This window comes from Pholis gunnellus (genome assembly GCF_910591455.1).
Source record: "Pholis gunnellus genome assembly, chromosome: 20".
NCBI lineage: Eukaryota > Metazoa > Chordata > Actinopteri > Perciformes > Pholidae > Pholis > Pholis gunnellus.
The window spans coordinates 1,736,178-1,757,123 of NC_136547.1; the positions used below are offsets into that span (position 1 = coordinate 1,736,178).

General features: G+C 43.0%; 1 protein-coding gene across 1 annotated transcript in view; it reads left to right on the forward strand.

Moving 5' to 3' along the window:
* Positions 1-974: 974 nt before the first annotated feature.
* vstm2a (V-set and transmembrane domain containing 2A) overlaps positions 975-20,946 on the forward strand; it is a gene marked incomplete at both ends in the record, with an annotated part of 75,937 nt that continues 55,965 nt past the window's right edge. The window contains 2 exons of the mRNA XM_079181009.1: positions 975-1,053; positions 2,154-2,320. Of these exons, the coding sequence (XP_079037135.1) occupies positions 975-1,053; positions 2,154-2,320 (246 nt within the window). The remainder of the gene's footprint in view (positions 1,054-2,153; positions 2,321-20,946) is intronic.

Genomic DNA, 20,946 nt, shown 5'->3' on the forward strand with positions numbered 1-20,946 from the left:
CAAATTTTAACAGAGTATTCCAGTAAAAAATGTGCCTCAGTGTAATTAAACAGTGTGCGATTCTTACCCTATTCACCTGAAGAGTCTCCTCTTAAGAGTAGATATTAGTGGCAACAAGGGGCACCGTGTACTCAGTCTGCCCAGAAGACTCGTGCATATATAATAATCCAGCAGCATCTCTTCTATCTTAAGGACATGCCATCCTGGCGGGCCGCTGCTCCACCCCTCCCTGTTTGCTCCCATCTAATGCTACAATATTGTTTTATAGCCCTAAGACGGGTTAGACTGCAAAAGCACTCAAGAGTTGGACACAACCTCAGTAAATACGCACACTTGTTATCATCTAGAATGTTAAGGCTTTGAGAGGGGACAATTCAGCTCGTCTCTGTTTAGTGGAGTTTTGCTGGGGGGGGGGGGGGGGGGGGGGGGCTTTAACGCATCAGTCATTGAGAAAGTACAGCACAGGAAACAAACTCCATATCTTGTTTTTTTTATTCATATCATTTTATAAATAAAGATCCCCTCATGAACGCAATCATTTACTTTTTCACGCTGCAATGCGCGGCGCATTATTTTTGTAATCAAGCGGTCAAGGTGACAGCGAGGAGCCGGATGAGCACTAGAATCGCAGAGGTGCGCGGAGCGTGAGGATGCCACAGTGATCCACTAGACTGACGTCTCTCCGGTAGCGCAGACGAACACCGCAGCCCGGTTATTTTTTACAGACTTAAGCACAGCCGAGCAGTCGACAGTCTCTCCTGCAGAGAGAGAGAGAGAGGGGCTGAAAAAAAGAACTTCATCAACGACAAGCTGTAGTTTTGCAGCATGTTCCACCTTCGGCAATCTCCGTTTAAACCCACTCGCCCAGCAACTGTTTGATTTTGCTGGTGTGTTGGCATTTTGTATTTTTGGGGAAACATTCGCCTTTTTCGTCCTTTCGGCTGATGTAAAAAAAGCAACCTCTCTAAATTGGAATGATGTGGACCTCTCACGATTCTGTTGGATTTGTTTTCTTAGCCGGATTCTGTGTGCAATTGGGATTCTCCTTCGAAGGTAAGAAAATGCATATTTTTCCTAACAAGACAGTGGCATCATGTCGAGCTTGCGGCTCGGGAGGTAGAAAGTGTTCAAAGTGCGCAGTGTTTCTAGAAAAGCAGAGGATGCTATTTGGAGGAAGATGTTTGAAGTGAGATGGATTGTAATAAAACCAGAGAGGGGGCGAAACAAAGCTCATAATGAAAGCTGAAGAAGGTTGCGGGTTTTTTTACCCGGTGATGACGAAAAAATGCAACTGGTGATTGTTTGAAATCAAGTCGTTTCACATCGAAGGAGGAGAGCGGGCGGCTGTGCTTTCTCTCGCATTATTTGGTTTTCATCCCAGACGATAGATTAAAGAAATCGAACTTATTTGAAGAGGCTCCGTGCATGAAAAGTGAGCGACCAGCCGGTGATTTCAGCACCGTGGACAGCTGCTGCATGCGGCGGTCCGCGCTGTTGAAAGCCTTCATCACCCTGAGATTACCACTTTTAAAACGCCTCTGTGCACTCCTTCCCCCCTAACAGCTGAAATCCCCCAAATGTCTGATAAGTGCGCACAAACCTGTAGATAATCTGGACCTGGAGTGATGGTTTGGAATGGAAGTTTGCATGCGCGAATATCCTCGCTCCTTTTTCTATCGTCGCCACGACTCTCCTTTGGGCCACATTCCCGCTTATTAGTATCCTCCAAACCAAACTCCTTTATTTTTTCTTATGTTTCCCCTTTTATGCTTTCTTTTGTTGACCCCCAATTCTCGAACAGTCAAGTTATTTTTCGTATTTAATCTCGGGCACAGAGAGCGCGACAACGGCCACAGAATGACTTTAAAAAACCCGATGAATTATCATCCTGCTCGGAATTAAGTGAATAATGTATCCATGGGGCGACTGTGCGTTATGCAAATTCCCAATGAAGAAGCTTTGGCAGGCTTCGGCAAGAACGCACCTTTATCAAGGCTTGGCTTCAGTAACACACAGTTAACCCGCCACATGTATGTCTACATTCACTAGCAGACCATTTAAGTAATTAATTCATGGGCATAAATCACACACAATTGTCCCCGTCATAAACCCCCCCCCCCCCCCCTTTTTTTTTCTCCGTCTCTCATCTGCAGGTCGCTTCACAGATCTGCCCTCCAACATGACGGTTAAAGAGGGGCAAAACATAGAAATGGCGTGCGCTTTCCAGAGCGGAACCACGTCCGTATATTTGGAGATCCAGTGGTGGTTCGTGAAAGCGCCGGAACCCACTGACAGCGAGGAGGAGGTCGATGCTGAAGAGGTACAAGGGACCTTTTCTCTCCCTCTCTCTCTCTCCCCCCTCTATCGCCCTCCCCCCTTCCTTTTCCATCATAAACTGTGAGAGTTCTGTTGAAAGCACATCCAAAGGGAATAAGGGCATCCAACAAGTATCTGCGCTATTACGCGCCTTATGTCATCATTGTCGTGCGTGTGCAGCAGCGCTGAAGACAATGTCGGGCACTCATGGTAGAACTTTTTACTGACGTGCTTTCTGACGAGGCACAATGTAATGACCTTTACATATCTTAAGGGGAAGACAGTTATGATTTGTATTACACGTTTTCTGAAATTTCATGTTTAAATATGCAAATTAGGCATTGTCGTATTAAATATGTGTTCATTTGAATAAATCTATTGAACAGAACTGTCAGCATTGGATAAAGCCAGGTTCAAAAGTCATTTGTTTCATTTTGTTAACAAATTAGAGTGAACAGTTTTTACTGAGGGAATTTTAGATATCTCTTTTTATCACCCCATCAATTAGAGAATACTGTCAACCATAAAAACATGTTTTTAGTAATAAATGTTGTTTAAATCAGGCTCTGAAAGATATATGAACAAAGCCTTTTGTAAAAACCTTCGGAATATAGAGAGGAATAAAACTGTTTGGAGTTTGAAGTGGAGATTTCTGGCTTAGAGATTTAGAGAAAACAGACATTAAATACATGTTTTGGAAAATGACATATTTTGAAGACACTACAGGTGAAAAAAAAAATAACTAATAGATAGCACCATGAAAACTTCCCCAGTTTATTACTCATTTGAGACAATTGCTTTTCCTTTTCCGATAACAAGTTTTCTAATGCTATGTTTAAATATACAAATGAGGTATTATCTAATGGTAACTGTATGTTGGATGTATTCTTTTCACTAGAAGCAAAACAGACCAACATCTTAATTGACGTGTGGATAAAAACAGGTTTTAGCCTGCAGTGTCTCGTCTTGAGCTGCTCCCTTTAGGTGATCACAAACTGCCTCGTATGTTTGGGAAGCACTGTTGGATTAGACATTATTATCCAGGCTTTCCTCCCTATAATCTGTTTTTTGTGATTTTTTTTCTCCCCCATATTTGATTTTGGCTTCTTTCCCTCTAACAGTTAAAATAATCCTTCTCCACACTGAGCAGGAAACAGTCCCATTAAGAAAAAAAATATCATTAATCAAGGACTACTGAGATAAAAAATGAGCTCGTTCTGGACATTAATTACATGATAAATGGAGTAAATGAGCCTGACTATTCATGAATGGATACAAAAAAATTGTCTGAATCAATACAGCTAAAGCATATTCTTGTATATTGCCTCATTAAACAGTACATTGGAAGTGCTTTGGCATTTTGTTATGTATTGCTCTTGCATTACTGCTGGCTATGACAGCTCCCTTTGCCCAGAATAATGATCTCCTGCTTAGTGGATGAGAGCGTCTAAATGTGTTTACAGCATTCACAATGGACGGAAATGACTTGCTTACATATTGTGTGGCAGGTATCTGCACTTCACGATTTGGATGGGTTGGTGTATTGTCACGGCAGACATCAAACGGTGCTTTTTTCTATTTCTATGACAACGAGGAAGAGAGATGTGTGTGTGACAGGGGGATAGTTCCATATCCATGTGGCTTTAATTATTGTCCCATTGTTACTGGGCTTTCATAGTGGCGCCGGCCCGGCTTTGATGTGGGTTTGATCCCACGTGACTCTTGGATGTTGGGCTGAAGTGGGGCTATTGATGCAGACATCTCATTGTTACCCACATTTCTTATCATGGAAGGCTGTTTGAAAATGAAAGCTGGCTGTGTGTGTGTGTGTGTGTGTGTGTGTGTGTGTGTGTGTGTGTGTGTGTGTGTGTGTGTGTGTGTGTGTTTGTCCTGCAGTGCTGCAGTTTGAATGGGAGGCTGTGTCAGCGATGCGGCTTGGGAATCAGCTGGTCTCCTGGAAACTTAGAGGAAATGAGCACAATTTCTTGGAATTTATTCAAATGTGTTTGCAAATATAAGCTGCATGCATGAAGAAGTAAAAGAGTTGTTGGATCTGTTGGATGAAAATAAGAATGCCAAGTGAACAGATCGCTGTTTTAATTTAAAAATAACGTTGCAGAAGCAGGCGGTAACCTCCGAGTCTGAACATGAAGCCAATGGGGAAGTGCCTTAAACTTGCATTCTTCCAAATGTCCGGCCTCTGGTTGATGTGTTCCCTCAGTAAACACTGTAAACATGAGTTTATGGTCTCAATCTCTAGTTTCAAGTCTTCAATACAGCATGATGTTCATTTAGTAAATGATGGTCCATTTAGAGTCAAACAGACCATAAAGCAGGGGATGCTTTAGGGCGGGGCTACACGATGATTGACAGGTCAACTACCACGGTGTTGTCCAGTCTGGGAGTCCATGTTTTCGTCTTCAAACTTTAACCCTTTCACAATGTTTTTTCAGTGAACGTAATTTAAATGTAACATTTTGTAATAATGGTTGCCCTAGCATTGTGTTAGTCGGCGCCTCGTGTTGTAAAATTCCGCAGAGCTATGGTAGTGTATCCTTTATTGTAAAATGTATTTTAAAATAAATGCTGATAATCCCCTTAATAATAATCTTTTGTAAATCCACCAACAATGTGATTGTCTTGTTTTGTTCTCTACGGAATAGTTACTAAGTTAATAGGTAAATTAAGTTAATAGTTATTTTAATTACACTATTCAATGTATTGTGTTAATCCCCCAATCTGATCATGTCTATTCTAATCTACTTAATTCAGCCACTATTCATATTGTGATATTCTGACATATTCTATTCCAAAGCATCATAAATCATTTCTCAGCTACAACCTTCATTTGGGGACCAACCCAGGGTTACACTTTCTGGATCTGGGTCGACAGATTGGGATTGAGTTTAGTTTATTTACACCAAAAATGAAGGTACAAAATACAAACAATAGGATCATTTTTGTATTATTCATCAAAGATGAAACAAAACAAGCAAAATGTCTGAATTAATTTGGTAAGATGTGATTGATGTGTAGCAGCCCTATCGATATTGCAGTAGTTATTACGGAGAAATGAGACTATAATAAAACAGTAATGTATAGTTAGCTAAAGAACTTAAGAGAATAGCCTGATCAATCTGATGTTTTCATCAAATCTAATTTGATTAGGAAGAAAATCATTTTCATCTTGTTACATGTGTGCTCATTGCAGCACAGGAGATGGATTAGAGAGAGAAACAAAAGAAGAAACACGGCAGTAGAGAGTCCACAACAAGTGGTAAATGATTCTCCTCTCAGATTATAAATGACGCGCTGCCAAGTCATAATTATGCACAAACACAGAGACGGAAACAAAATATGCACACCTCTCCGTGACAAAAAGAATGCGTGTTGCTGATGGGATTTGCTGCACTTGTGATGTTGTTGATTCGAGTCGTAGAGTGAAGATACACAGAGAGGAGGAGAGTGATGGTGGAGCATGAGCGTGAGCTAAACATTTGCTGTGGAAGCAACGGGTCATCGCTCTGTACGGCATTTTGGCTGCAGTTTTTTTAAATGCAAAATGAGTCAGCGTGGGACATAATAACACATGATTATCTAGTGATATTTAATATTCTTTTGCATATTCTTGGTCTGATTTCGGTATTTTGGATTGTGATCCACAAAGGCTCTGAAAAAAACCTGAAGAAAATAATTTTTCGGATGAGATTTTAAGATATGAGCAGCAGAAGTAATTTGTTGTATAGCCCTTCTGTCATTTAAAAAGCATCTTTGAGGTTTATTGCAATACAATGTCCCAGCAAAGCCATTCCTCTTTCATTTGAACGGCAGGGTACGTTTTTAGAATCACCTCTCCTGGGTTGGATGAGGACTGAGCTGAAGGGTTCCATGCTGATCCAGAGTCATGGCCGTACCGTTGAGGTATTTTCTACCTTTGCGCGGCAAAGATACTGCACTACGCCTTTAGCGACGTGCTCATCTGATCCCCGTCGCTGCTTGTGTTTGCGTGTGTGTGGGTGGTGATGTAGTGAAGACGGAGATCTTGTTGTTACCACAAATTGCCTCCTCAACACAGTGATTATGTCAACAACTTGAGTAAACCGGACAGGCAGCTGAATCCATGCGAAGCGAGATTCAGGTAACTAGATAGTTTAACTAGTGGACTGATTTTAGTTCAATGCCACTGATCCCCAGACAGATATCATCTGACCAATAGCTCTTGTGTACTCGTGTGTAGTTATTTTCACGTTCAACCCTGTGTGACCTACATGTGTTCACCTTCTTCACTGAGACAGGACTGTCCCCTCTGGATAACCCAAACTAACATCAAAATCAATCGAAGTTATGCAATATAATAATGGTTCCAATAGGTCAAGTATAGATATCTGAATATAGAATATGTACATATAGAATATTCCTTTGTATCATCTTGACTGTAAGGGAGCCGGGAGAACAACTGAGTGAGATTCAACTCTTCTTTGTTTGGGAGGGAGATGGAGACGCACCTGGTAGAGCAGAACTGCACTCCACTGAGTCTTCCGTGTTTCATTCTCTGTCAAGAGAATTAAATGGTAAGACCATTTAATAGCTGAGCCCGTAACTATAAACTGAATCGTTATGATGATGTAAATCAGCAATGCTTCACATCAAACATCCAGATCAGCACCACCTCCTGATCTGACCACCCATCAATCCAATCTGTAGATACTCACAGGAAAACCACACAAACAAGTCAGAGGTGAAAACATAATGTGCTTTCGCTGGTGGAAGTCATTTATGCAGCAACATTAAAAAAGCATACCCTGAGGCTGCTTTGAACTCCATAGAATCAGAAAGCATAGAAACGGAACACAGCCTCCTATTGTAGTAACTGAAGGCTATGTCACACATGGAGGACAAAGAGCCTCATTTCCATGTTTTTCAATTTTGAAATACATTAGTGATTTCCCCTTTTGGGTTCAAACCCCAAATCCCCATTGTTCTGGAGAGGTGGATTCACTTCTTCCCGGTGTTTGATCTCTTTTTTCATCCAGCTAATCCGACCACTATTGTTTGCCATAAGTCTTTACAGCCCTGTCCACTGGTAATTCTGTTTGGTGTGGGATTATGTTTGAATATACGGAAACAACGGAGAAAAGGTAACTGTTGTGATCCTCTCAGACAGTGCCCAGTGAGTTTGCAATCATGTATTTGAATCAATTTAATTCCGTCTGTGAGTGGAAAGAAATATTTGCAAATCTGGAATATCAGAAAGCAACACCTTGACAATATAAATGCTGGTGGATCGGGCAAAAAAATAAAAGGCACACAGAATCAGAGATGCAGTTGGCGACTCGACGCATGTGTGTGCTGTTTAAAAATTCATATCTGCATTTCATTCCTCAAATACCGCCCGGAGTGCATAAATGGCTAGGCTGCTGGATTTATATGACCTGGGATATATTACAAAGACGGCATGACGTGTCTGTAAAAGTGAGATGAATTAAGAACAGGTAAGCTGACATGATGCGAGGCTGCCCTCGACCAAGCCTGGCAGCAAAAACAGGGATCAGCTGAGGCCTGCGGTCAGAATACAAATGACCATTACATAAAACATCTAGCCGGCGCACTTTGACCAAAAATGCACTCAAGCCACTGTGAGCTTTACCTCTCTTAACAAGTGAGTTTATAAATCCAGCAGGTATAACAGTAAGGGAGCATAAAATCCATTGGCTGCCGTGCTCTCTGAGTGACCTTACTGTCTGCCTCTCCGCCCCTCCATCACTGCCTGGCCGCGGCCTCCTCCGACACTCTTGCTGAGATAACCGCATCTGGAGTCAATATGATGCACCAGGCGTAGTACCGGTAACTGCTCTCATCAGCCCCGCTGGCCCCGCGTGTGCACACACACACGCCGGCATGATTGTAATGGTTTCCAAATGGTTTGCGGTGAACACAAGTTCACAGCAGGAGGCTGCCATTTGTGTGCAAGCATGCGCCGACTCGTGAAAGAGTTTTCGACCAGTGGACTGTGGAGCGCTCGCTGTCGGACTCCACTACAGACATCAGTCATGTTAGGCAGGCTTCCTTTAATCACTAAAAGCTGCTGCATTACTGCATTGTGCTGCCGGAACACTGGCCTCGTGTTGCACCGCACCGGTGTCACATTCTCAACATTTCTCTTCTAAAAAAAGTCAAATACTGTGCGACTATACTAATGTGTGGCTTTATTTCCATCAGCTTTGTGATTGCTCAAAGTCCAACTTACACCTCCAGACCAGCCAATTAGCTGAAAGTATTTCTCAGTACTAATAATATTTTCTAATTGTCTAACAATCCTTATGGATGATAGGATGGAATTAGTCTTCCCTTCTTGCCGTCAAAAACGATTTTCAAATGATGTTGAATTATTCATTAATTTTAGGAAGGAAAAAAAAAAAGGTTGAAGATATAGGAAACTCATCAGAAAAGTTCCTTTATCCTTTTAACCTGGTGTCGGCAGGCTGGTGACAGCTGACAAAAGCATGACGAGCAAATGAAGACAAACAGCTGCTGCTGGGAAATATAGCTTACAACCCAAGGACAGACAGTGTTTTTATTAGCAGTGGCACTGAACAAGAAGAAGAAGTCAGTGTTTCCCATTAATTTCCTTGGCTGTGGCGGCCCGCCAAAGTCTATTTTGTATCACCACAGTCTTATAATGGACAGAAAATATTCCGACACTCAAATGGTGAGCAGGCTGGCTGGTGAAAGTGGCTTGTGGCTCCAGCAGTGACGGAGCCCCGTTCCCAGCACGACGGTTAACATTCCTCAGTGCGGAACCTGGGACGATGGCAACCCACCTGACCTGAAACCTGGAGCCCGTCTCGTTTGCCATTTTTTGTGAGTGTCATGAGTGAGTGAAATGGGTTTATGATTTAACTATAATATCTTTAATAAACTTAAAAGTATCAAAGTATAGTCATTAGGAGAATGGCCTATTTCATATAAAATATTTATGCTATGCCTATATCAATGGTTTATTATTATTGATGCATTCATGTGTTGATGGGTAAAGGTGGAGGAATAAGATGTACCAGGCTTTTGATAGACACACACACACACACACACACACACACATTTATTGTTGGTTTTCCTTGAAAACTAAAAGCGCTGAGATGACTCATTGGGTTATGATGATGACTCAACATGAAATACAGACATAATGCGTTTTGAAATGTGAAGGTCACATAGACGATTTTCACTCTTTCAAAGATGTGATTTGTGTTTGGATTTGCACAATTTTAATTTGGTTCGCCTTTTGTGCTATTATGACACTCCTCCAACTCTATCATTGCTGTGCTTTTTGGTCTGCACCATGGCCTGATTTCATATGTGTGAATTATACAATGTGGTGGCACTGATTCCCCAGTTTACAGATGATCAGGAAGAAGCCTGAGAACTGGTTCCAAACCACATAACAAACCAATGTTTACTTGGAGAAACAAATCAACAAAGTGCCCTAACAATGAAAAAAATGCCTTAAGTAAAGTCTACACTCTGCAATAATAGACAACTGCCTCTTTGATGAGGACATGTGTTATAATGAGGGTTTCAATGGAAATAAACCAATGAATAAGATAACAAAATAAAGCCTTTGTGGATTAGGTTATCATATAGCAAGCACAAACTGTTGCACAAATAGCACTAACTTCTTTAATATTCACTCCAGCTAGGTTTCAGGACACCTAAAATCACCCTCAATTAGAAAAGTTAAGACAGAGGAGAATTCTCAAAAGGGCCTAGAGAGACTTTATGTTTGACAATATCTGCTGAAATGAGGTCTGCATTAAGTGAAGGAAGGATCAGAACACCCAGGGTGTGCAATTCTCTTCCCGCTAAAGCCCGAAAGACAGGACGTCGTCACACCTTGATTGGCCAAGAGGGGAAATGCACCAAGCTGCTTTAATTGTTAATTAGGAGCCAGTCCTCGCACCCTGCACACCACAGGCACATCAGTGAAATTAACATTATGTAATGTAATGTCTGCAGTCTTTAGATGATGACAAATCAAATTCATTATACCAGCCACAGGTCAATTTCCGCTCGTTCCAAGCTTACGTTCTTTTCAAAATAAACTTCCGTCTTCACAGGAAACTGGTTTATGCTACGTTGACCGCGGAAGTGTTGTAACTAATTATGAAAGTTACATGACAAAAAATCAACGTTGACTTCTTGTTGTCTTCTAAGTTTGCTGTTTGTTGGACCCATCCACCTGGCCTCCAGCCCGCCCTGTTGAGCTTCAGCGGTCTTTATACTTCCTCGTTCATGATGACGTGGATAACGTACAAAACTATTTTTTGGGGATATCTACAAATCAAGGCGAGGTACTTCTTCGTAGGGATTGCTACGAATGCAAGATGTGACCAGCCTCACTTTTATAGTTAACCAGGCAGACGAGACGTTCTTAACGAAGGTTAACAACTGTTAACTGTAATATGGTTACAGGTAAGAAGTGAATGTAAAAGAGTGGACCCCACGAGCTGTTGTTTTTATCTCTTTTTAGGAGGTCCAATTCTTCTTTAAGAAGTCAGAACCCCCCGACCCCCTCTGTAATTTGAACTCTGCATGATCATGATTTCAAATAGGTTCAGTCAGTAAAACATATTTAGAAAAGCACATGTGCACATATTCAAACCAATATAAATCTGAACAGATGAAGCTGCTTTTTGTCTTTTCTCCATTTCTTCAAACCGTACCGCTCCTTTCCTCTGAATTCTCCTTTCTAACATGCCAGAAAAACCCTGATGCGGACCTTTTAAATGCCACTGTTTATCGGATCCAGCACATGTTCAGCCCATTCATGTGCCACAGAGGAATGAGATGACGGAGGGAGGGACGAAGGGACGAGCAGATGGAAAAAACATATGGGAGATGTGATGCAATAAGGATACGGGGAGGGGAGCCTTTGGGGAAATATCTGGAAGAAATTCATACATGCATGCAGAACAAATCCTCTCTTACTGTCCCATGTGGATCTCCACAGCTCCGTACTGTATGTTGGCCCGACTGTAGGACATGAACACAGGCGACTCACAAAGCTGGGAAGTGCTTGCATTCAAAAAAGGGGAAGGAGAGCTAACAGCTAAGAGTTAGCTTAGTGACTCATTTCAGTGATACTGAGAGCTCACATGAATATACACAAGTCAGATTATTGGCACCATACTCTAAAACGTCTTCTTGTGTTTCAGGAGTAAGTATTGTTTCCTTAGTTATTGTTTTTACACATTGAAATCTGCAATGAGAGACGATATGGTCCAACGTGCTGTGCTGCTCTTTACACTTCTGCTACGAGCATCCAGTTCCCTCTGATCAGCCTCCACACAGTGACTGGACTGTTCTCTCAACATACATCTACCCTCCAGTCCTAAAGGACGTCTTACATTGTCATGATATCATCTTATTTGTCTGGCTGCCAATATCTCCTGCTATCCAACATTTTAGACAAAATATTGTTCTTGTTGTGTTCAGAATTAAACATGTCAGAGAGAAAATGGAGCAACAGCCTGACAATGCCGAGCAACAAACCTCCACCCAACAAAAAAAAGCAGGCCTAGTACAAGCAGTTATGAAATTCATCCTGCTGATGCTCTGGTGCTGTAGGGCAATGCGTTGAATAGGCTTGTTTTGCTGAGGGAGGTTCCTAACTGAGTGAAATGACCTGGAAATATCTAAGTGGCAGCTGTGATAAAAGCTCTAAATGCTAAGGAAAGATGCTTCAATGCTTCCTTTCTTATCTCCTTTAGCATAGGCTACACTGGACCTTTGCCAAAGGAAAGGGGATCATTTTGTCCCACAATGCCTTGCAGCAGCAACATTTAAAGTGACGCACCATTTGGCCATCAATAACATCCGCCGTCGCTGTTTATTGATGAATTGAAAACAACCTTCTTAGGAGGTGTGATTCTGTTTTGGATCGGAATTCTTACTTGAACTGTGCAGCACTGTCACCTTCCTCTTTTTTATGTGTAAGAAATAAAGTAAATAAGTGAAGAAATATAGCAGATTTTGCCAAAAGTGCAATGGGGTCGCAGTTGTCTTTTCTCTTTCCTTGACATGATGTTTTCCTTTCTGGTCAAGAAAAAGTGGTTGGAAAAATACACGAGAAGTCATCTTTTGACTATTCAACTGCAGCCCATGAGTCAGGGCCCTATTCCTCATACGTGGTTGAACTAAGTCGATCAAATGTCCTATTATCCAGCTTAAATTAACCTGATGATTGACATCAGGCTATCTCGGTTCCTCAAAGGCTGATCCGCGCTCAAACAGTCTCGTTAATTTGAACCAGATGTCAGACAACAGAATCGTTGCGCGTGTCCGTCCTACTTCAAAAGGGGGAAGCGTCGATCACCGAAACCATGATTTTCTAACAGTACAACGGCAAATAAACGCAAAGAAAGAGCCTCTTTTTACTCCGCTGACGAGCAGGAGATGATCATGAACGCATATGAGGAATTCAAGACCATAATAATGACGAAATCTAACACTGCGAGGGCTAGACGAGAAGCATGGCAAAATATCGCAGACGTCATTAAATGCGCAAGTGTTGGGAAAATGTATCGGTTAATTTTAAGAGCCTCATCACCCCAATCAATCAGATGATATTACTTTAAATGTGCTGCTGGCAGTAGGCTTAATGGAACGCATCATCCAATGAGATCTATAGCGAAAATAATTATATCAACTCTTTCAGAATAAGTAGATAAAAACAAGCCCAAAGAATATCTAACTGATACCAATTAATAGATACTTATGAGGATATATGTAGGTGTATGCACTTATGTATCATGTACTATATATATATATGTGTATATACATGTATGTGTAGATTATCATATAGAATAGGAGTTTGAATATGTGTGTGTGAATCTGTGTATGGGCGGATCAGTGTGTGTGTATTATTCATAATAAGCAGTAAAAATAAATTGTGTGTAATTCTCTCTATTCTTATCATGAGTCCACCTTAATCATGTTCTACAACAATGATATCTATGGTGTACTAATAATACTGTCATATCATTATGAGTGCTTTCAACCATCATGTAGTTCAACCAGCCATCAAGAGGACACGGGAGCAAGTAAACACTAAGCACACAAACATTATTCAGAATGGTGAGTCGATACAACATGTGCCATGGTGATGTAATGAACACATCCATTAGTTTCTTAATCGCCAAATAAACTTTACGAACAACACGGCATGCAGCGGCTTTCCCGATGTTCTCCGCATCACCGACACTGTACAAACATGAACCACTCGCAAAAAAGCGCGAGGCTGTGATACAGTCTGTGAGACAGTAGATGGCGTGTGGTGTTCAATGTACGGCTCGAGAAGGTCTTTAAATAAATGATTCCTTGTCGGCAGAATCGATCGCTCGTACAGGAAGTCATCATGATGTGATAACGGATCTTGGCGATCTCGAAGAACTCTCTCCCTATAAAACGCTAATCTGACTAATATCGCTTCCTCATCGATGGATCTCTGAGGAAGGGAGCTGACACTTGTTTCCGGGGGAGTGGCAGCTTATCCAGCGGATCCAGCTCAAGCCTGCTCTGGAGCAGGTTCAGGCTTATGGATGTGTTGCTATGGTGATTTTTCCAAACTTGCTTCGAGGAACCGAAAAGCCTCACTTATGTAATCTCATCCTGAAAATTATCCGGCTAACTCAGTTAACCACGTACGAGGAACAGGGCCCAGGACGGAAAATGCTTGGTCACCATGAATCTTGAACGGTGAACTTGGCACAACCAGGGGCCATTGTTCAGATGACCTGAGAGGATTTTATACTTAATCCAAAATGTAACCAGTGTTAAAAAAAAGTCAGCACTAGGGAAACCCGTTGAACCCTGTCTCTATTTTTAATCATGCAGCAGAATTCAGAATGTGTAGATATGATATGGCTTCTTTAATACAATGCTTTGCAGTCTGAAGCCATGTTCCGACCGTTTCCAACTGGAAGACAAAGCTCAGACGTCCGCAGGAAGCCCAGAATAGAGCCGCTGCTCCTTCAGTTCAAGAGTGGTTATCTGAGGTGGTTCTGATCAGGATGCTTCTTAGACTCCTCCATGTAGAGGTTTTTCAGGTATGTCCAACTGGTAAGAGGCCCCGTGGTAGACCCAGAACACAGGTTTATATATCTCATCGAGCCTGGCAATACCTCGGGGTCCCCCACGAACAGCTGGAAAACGTGGTGGGAGAGAATGTAGTCTAGATACCCCACTTAGCCTGCTGCCCCTGTGACCCAGCCCTGGATAAGTGGAAGATAATGGATAGACAGTGCATTATAATAGACACAAAGAAACACAAATGAATGATCATTTGTTGGAAAGATAAGAAAGGACACAGTTTGGCAGGGTTTCTAAAGTGGAAAATAACAGGACTCAAAAACTAACTTGAAGATGTTTCTCAAAGTTCAACTGGAAGTCAAAAATGACCACCGGCTCTCTGGAAACCAACTTTGTGTTAGAAGCCAAAGAAACGTAGTGCTGTAGAACAATGCCAACGATCTGTTTTGGTGTAAAGACCAGAACAGCAGTTTAGTTCTGATTTAACTGCAAGAAGAGATGTGCTGTTTCTTCGAAGTCTTTTAATCTACATCAGCTGGAATTCACTTGGGCAACTTGGTACTACCTGCAGTTCCTGCCATTGGACTTGTAAAGTAGGAGAGGAGGCCTACTGATCAGTATGAAACCAAGGAGATGCATTCAAGAGAGAAATGTTGGCATTGTACATTTCTGCAAACCATGGATAATTGAATGTGGCTGTTTTTGCATCCGGTCAAAGCAGGTGATGTAGTATATAGAGCGACCGTCATTGAAAGTTACATTGTATTAAAGTCACAAGGTATAATAACGAGTACAACAAGCAAGAAAGTACGCTCAGGGCTGGTGAATGGGTCAAACAAACAGAAGTTTCACCCAGGAGACCACTGTTCACGTCCACGTTATGTACAATAGTCTATTAAGGACGCGTGTTATTTATTCACGCTTGTTCCATGTTACTGTGGTTACATTGTTAGGTTATTGTTTTAACGCAAATCATTCACTTTTTTCTGACCTTATTAACCAAGTAAACATAGCACAAAAAGTAAGGAAGTTTGTGTTTGGTAGATTATTTCTTTGTTGTAACAATGCTTCTTGGCAATACATCTTATACCGTTGGAAAGCCTGTTTATTTCCCTTTTAAGTGGTGCCACATTTGTAAGGAACATGCATTTGTGGGATGAGCAGCAGAGCTGAGTATGTGGGTTGCGCCCATGAAAAATTTGCCAAATCTTCTCTGTATAAGTTCTTCACAGTATAAGATTTATTGCCAAGAAGCATTGTTACAACAAAGAAATAATCTACCAAACACAAATATTCTTACTTTTTGTGCAATGTTTAGTTTGATGCCTAAACTTAACCAATCATTAGACATCATTAACTATGTGACAAATGTATTTATGAAACGCGTTTTTTGTTCAGAAACGTTAACATTCAATATATGCTATTACATATACAATGCCAACATTTTTTTCAGGCAACTGTGTTGATTCAAGCGGATTCAATAAAATAGCAATGTCCAAGAAAGAATGAACAACAAACTGAAGAAAACGAGCTTGATTACGGCCAGTCTGAGCTGAGAGCATCTGTAGAGCTGGTGATGATTCTCTGTGGGTTCATCACTACAAGTGACACTTTTCACATTCCACAGTCATTTGATCCATTGTTAATATGAAAGTATTAATTAGTGCAGCTTTAAATATCCTCAGACAAGACTGACAATTATAATGAACTCTTTGAATTTTATTCTGAGAGCCTCATTTCTCTTTTTGAATCATTGTTTTTTGTCTTTATATATAAGTACACACTTGACCCAGGTCCTCTCTTGTATTACAAACTATATTTTCTAAAGGTTTTATTTTTGTCTTTTTTTCCCCCACCCTGAAATAAACTGCTAGACACCAGTTTAAAACATCAAATATAAAATATTTCATGAGTACGGAAATAAAAAGTGCCAAAGTCAACCAACATGTAATTTAGGCGAAAATGTCAAGAACTCTAAATGCACAAAAGTTAAAACGCTCTCGACCCTACTTTACAGGAATCCTTTACCACACACATTATCGATTCAGCAAAATCATACAAAAGCCTATAGAATACACATCAATCAATGTGTCTCTCACAGGCCTATACATTCCCTGCAGCCTTTACATATTTACCAACATCTTTTCCATAATCCACCATACTCCTTTTGGTGCTTTCATCAGCAGCAGATAATTACCAGTGATGGCAGAAAAAGAGCTTATATACATCACAGTGGGACAGGAAAATAAGCATGGATTAGGGAGATGGTTTATCCTTACTGTTTGATCGCAGAGGCAGATTATAATACATGCGTAATGATGGAGGTGTTAAGGGTGACTGTGACTTTAACGCCATGGAAATCAGCTTATATACCCAATTTTCCTCATGTCGATCTGAATGCACAAGCTCTATTCCAAATATTTCATTTCTGATATGTCAGTGAGGATTATGTTGAAAAATAGGACCTGGTGCGCATGCCTGATGTGATGCTTGTATCCATTTAAAATAACAGCGCTTCACTTTTACAGTGAATGGTTTGTCACTGGTGTTTTCAACCTCCAACTTGGCTCAAAAGTAATCCATATTGTTCATTAATAGAACAAATAAAAGCTTTTTCTATCCTGCTAGTGGGGAATCTGACCATCCTGAGCTGCATGCTACTTCTTTTCTTCTTCTATCTGGCCCAGACTTGTTATTTTCTTGCCAAAGGGAGGCATTATATTTGTTCTCTGTGCACACAAGGGTGGAGAATCCACTGTCACAGATGTGTGGTCGTAAACAGCAAAGTCACTTTATTGCTTTTGATGTCAGCCCAAGTAACCGACGTGCAGCCGATCCACCGCCAGACAAGAGGGGGGCTGCGTCTTATTTCTGCCTTTTTCTAACAGCCACTGCAGATAATTCAATCAACGGATCCTTTGCTGTCACTGTTCTTCTTGACCCCTCTGTTACACAGTCAATGAAAGGAAACTGAATCCATTTGGTGTCACAACAGCAGTTGTCAGACTTGGAGAAGTACTTTTCAAATTGAATCAGATGCTTCTCCAAATGCCAACAGATGATGTCTTTGATGTCAGGTCTGTTGGAGTGCTCTTCCATTGTTGGAAACATTGACAAGTTGCAGCTTTTTGTTGGCTCTGTTACTGTGTACTGTCCTATCCAACCAAGGGATTGTTTTTTGTTTTTGTTTTGTTTATTGGATAATTCTTGTTGATTATGTTTTGCACATGCACGTAGATTTTTTTTCAAGTGTTATTTTTCTGGCCAAAAGTCGGGGTTGACACCATAGATGTATAAAGAGAACTGGATTCAGAGTTGGAGGTGGGGCCTTATTCATTCCTATTTAAGTGGCTAAGTGGTGCATGAAGCAAGAAAAGTTGAACTTCTGAATTTAAAATGTTCCACATCCACGGGCCCATAGAGCAAGCACCTCCCAACTGCTCTGTCTTGGGCTAGTCCACATGACAGGCAGCACCAAAATAACTCATTTAGGACAACATTTAGGACCTAATGATTATATGGGACTGTTTGCACTAGGAAGTTGATGTTCTTTAAAAAAAAAGGGAAAATTGCTTCGTTCTCCACCTCCCGGCTGCGCCTAGAAATCCTGTCCATGAAAGTCACGAACAGGACCGGTGACAAAGGGCAGCCCTGGTGGAGGCCAACACCCACCGGGAACGTGTCTGACTTATTGCCGAGAATGCGGACACAGCTCCTACTGCAGTCGTACAGAGACCGGATCGCCCGTTGTAACGGGTCCGGCACCCCATACTCCCGCAGCACCCCCCGCAAGAACCCCCGAGGGACCCGGTCGAAAGCCTTCTCCAAGTCCACAAAGCACATGTAGACTGGTTGGGCAAACTCCCAGAATCCCTCCAGTAGTCTTGCGAGGGTGAAGAGTTGGTCCACTGTTCCACGGCCGGGACGGAATCCGCACTGCTCCTCTTGAATCCGAGGTTCGACAAACGGTCGGAGCCTCCTTTCCAGCACCCTGGCATAAGCTTTCCCCGGGAGGCTGAGTAGTGTGATACCCCGATAATTCGAGCACACTCTCCGGTCCCCTTTTTGAAAATGGGAACCACCACCCCAGTCTGCCAGTCCATGGGCACTGATCCCGACCCCCATGCGACACTGAAGAGGCGTGTCAGCCAAGACAGCCCAACAGTGTCCAGCGCCTTCAGCATCTCAGGGCGGATCTCATCCACCCCCGGCGCCTTGCCACCAAGGAGCTTTTTGACTACCTTAGCGACCTCTGCCAGGGATATGGGTGAGCCCCCCAGGTCTTCAGGCGCTGCCTCCTCTGCAGAGGACATGTTGGTCGGGTTTAGGAGTTCCTCAAAGTGTTCTTTCCACCGCCCGACGATGTCCCCCGTCCGGGTCAACAGTTCCCCCCCCCTGCTGAGAACAGCCTGGGGTAGGCCCTGCTTTCCCTTCCTGAGCCGTCGGATGGTTTGCCAGAACCTCCTTGAGGCCAACCGAAAGTCCTTCTCCATGGCCTCCCCGAACTCCTCCCATGCCCGAGTTTTAGCACCCGCGACCACTGCAGCTGCAGTCCTTCTGGCCTGCCGGTACCTCTCAGCTGCTTCAGGAGACCCCTGGGCCAAACAGGCCCTGAAGGCCTCCTTCTTCAGCTTGACGGCTTCCCTCACCTCCGGTGTCCACCACCGGGTTCTCGGGTTGCCGCCACGACAGGCACCGATGACCTTCCGGCCACAGCTCCTAGCGGCCGCGTCCACAATAGAGGCTTTGAACATGGTCCATTCGGATTCCATGTTCCCAACCTCCCTCGGGATGTGTGAGAAGTTCTTCCGAAGGTGGGAGTTAAAGATCTCCCGGACAGGGTCCTCCGCCAGACGTTCCCACCTCTCTGCTATTTGCAGATGATGTGGTCCTGTTGGCCTCGGATCGTGACCTCCAGCATTCATTGGGGCGGTTTGCAGCCGAGTGTGAAGCGGCGGGGATGAGAGTTAGCACCTCCAAATCCGAGGCCATGGTGCTCTGCCGGAAACCAGTGGATTGCTCCCTCCAGGTGGGGACGGAGTGCCTACCTCAAGTGAAGGAGTTTAAGTATCTCGGGGTCTTGTTCACGAGTGAGGGTAAGATGGAGCGGGAGATCGACAGGCGGATTGGTGCGGCTGCAGCAGTAAAGCAGGCGCTGCACCGGACCATCTTGGTGAAGAGAGAGCTGAGCCGGAAGGCAAAGCTCTCAATTTACTGGTCGGTCTACGTTCCTACCCTCACCTATGGTCACGAAATCTGGGTCGTGACCGAAAGGACAAGGTCGCGGGTACAAGCGGCCGAAATGAGTTTCCTCCGTAGGGTGGCCGGGCTCAGCCTTAGAGATAGGGTAAGGAGCTCGGACATCAGGAGGGAACTTGGAGTCGAGCCGCTACTCCTTCGCATCGAAAGGAGTCAGCTGAGGTGGTTCGGGCATCTGATTAGGATGCCTCCTGGACGCCTCCCACTGGAGGTTTTCCGGGCACGTCCAACTGGGAAGAGACCCCGGGGAAGACCCAGAACACGCTGGAGGGATTATATCTCCCAGCTGGCCTGGGAACGCCTCGGGATCCCCCAGTATGAGCTGGAAAATGTTGCGGGTGAGAGGGAAGTCTGGGTCAGCCTGCTTGGCCTGCTGCCACCGCGACCCGACCCCGGATAAGCGGAGGAAAATGGATGGATGGATGGAAAATTGCTTTTTGGCCACTATGTCAAATTAAGTCCACCCACTGCATAATTTTGACAAAATGCAAAATGCATGGATCAATATACTGTTCATCAGATCACACAATCCCCTCCTGTCCTGGGAGACTACTTTGCGGTATAGCAACTTAAATTCAGCCAGTGCAAACCCTAGCATCTCCATCTCCGGAGCTGCCGTCTGCTCTCCTCCCGGCTGTATCTCCTAGCGGCGAGGAAGAGGGACCCACCAGCCACCCGCCCGCTGTTCTGCTCATTTTCTGTAAACAGCACGAACACATGGTGGAATTAGCTAACATTAGCTAGCGAAATGTGAATAATGCTAAATGCTTTATCTACACATTGTTCTCACAGCATGTAGTGAGTCCTGGGCTTTGAAAGTAGCGTTAGCTGTTAGCACTAGCATTATTATTGTAAAGTCTTCTTTTAGCTTGGAGGGAAGACAAAGCTGCACCCAGAGAGAGAGAATGACTTGCAAAGATGAGTTTTGACAGCTGTATCTTTTTTGTTTTTTTGGTCAAATTTTAAAAATATTTATCTGCAAATCTTTACCCCACTATCTGCATGCCAAACATATTTACATGAGACGGACTCCTCTGCTTTGTCTGCAGCAAACATGAATTCACATATACAACACTTGGTATTTTCAACAAGAAATGACATAGGGCAGGGGAATGCTGCTGTAATTGTCCCTGTATGTTAAAACCCTCAAGCAATTTGCATTTCCGTCTTCCCCACACTTTAACCAACCATCTCATTTTTTGGTTTGTTTACATGTTTTAGAAAACCTATTAAGGTCAACTCTGAGGCTTGTCAAATTGTAAGCCTGGTGAATCGTAGCGATGTAGA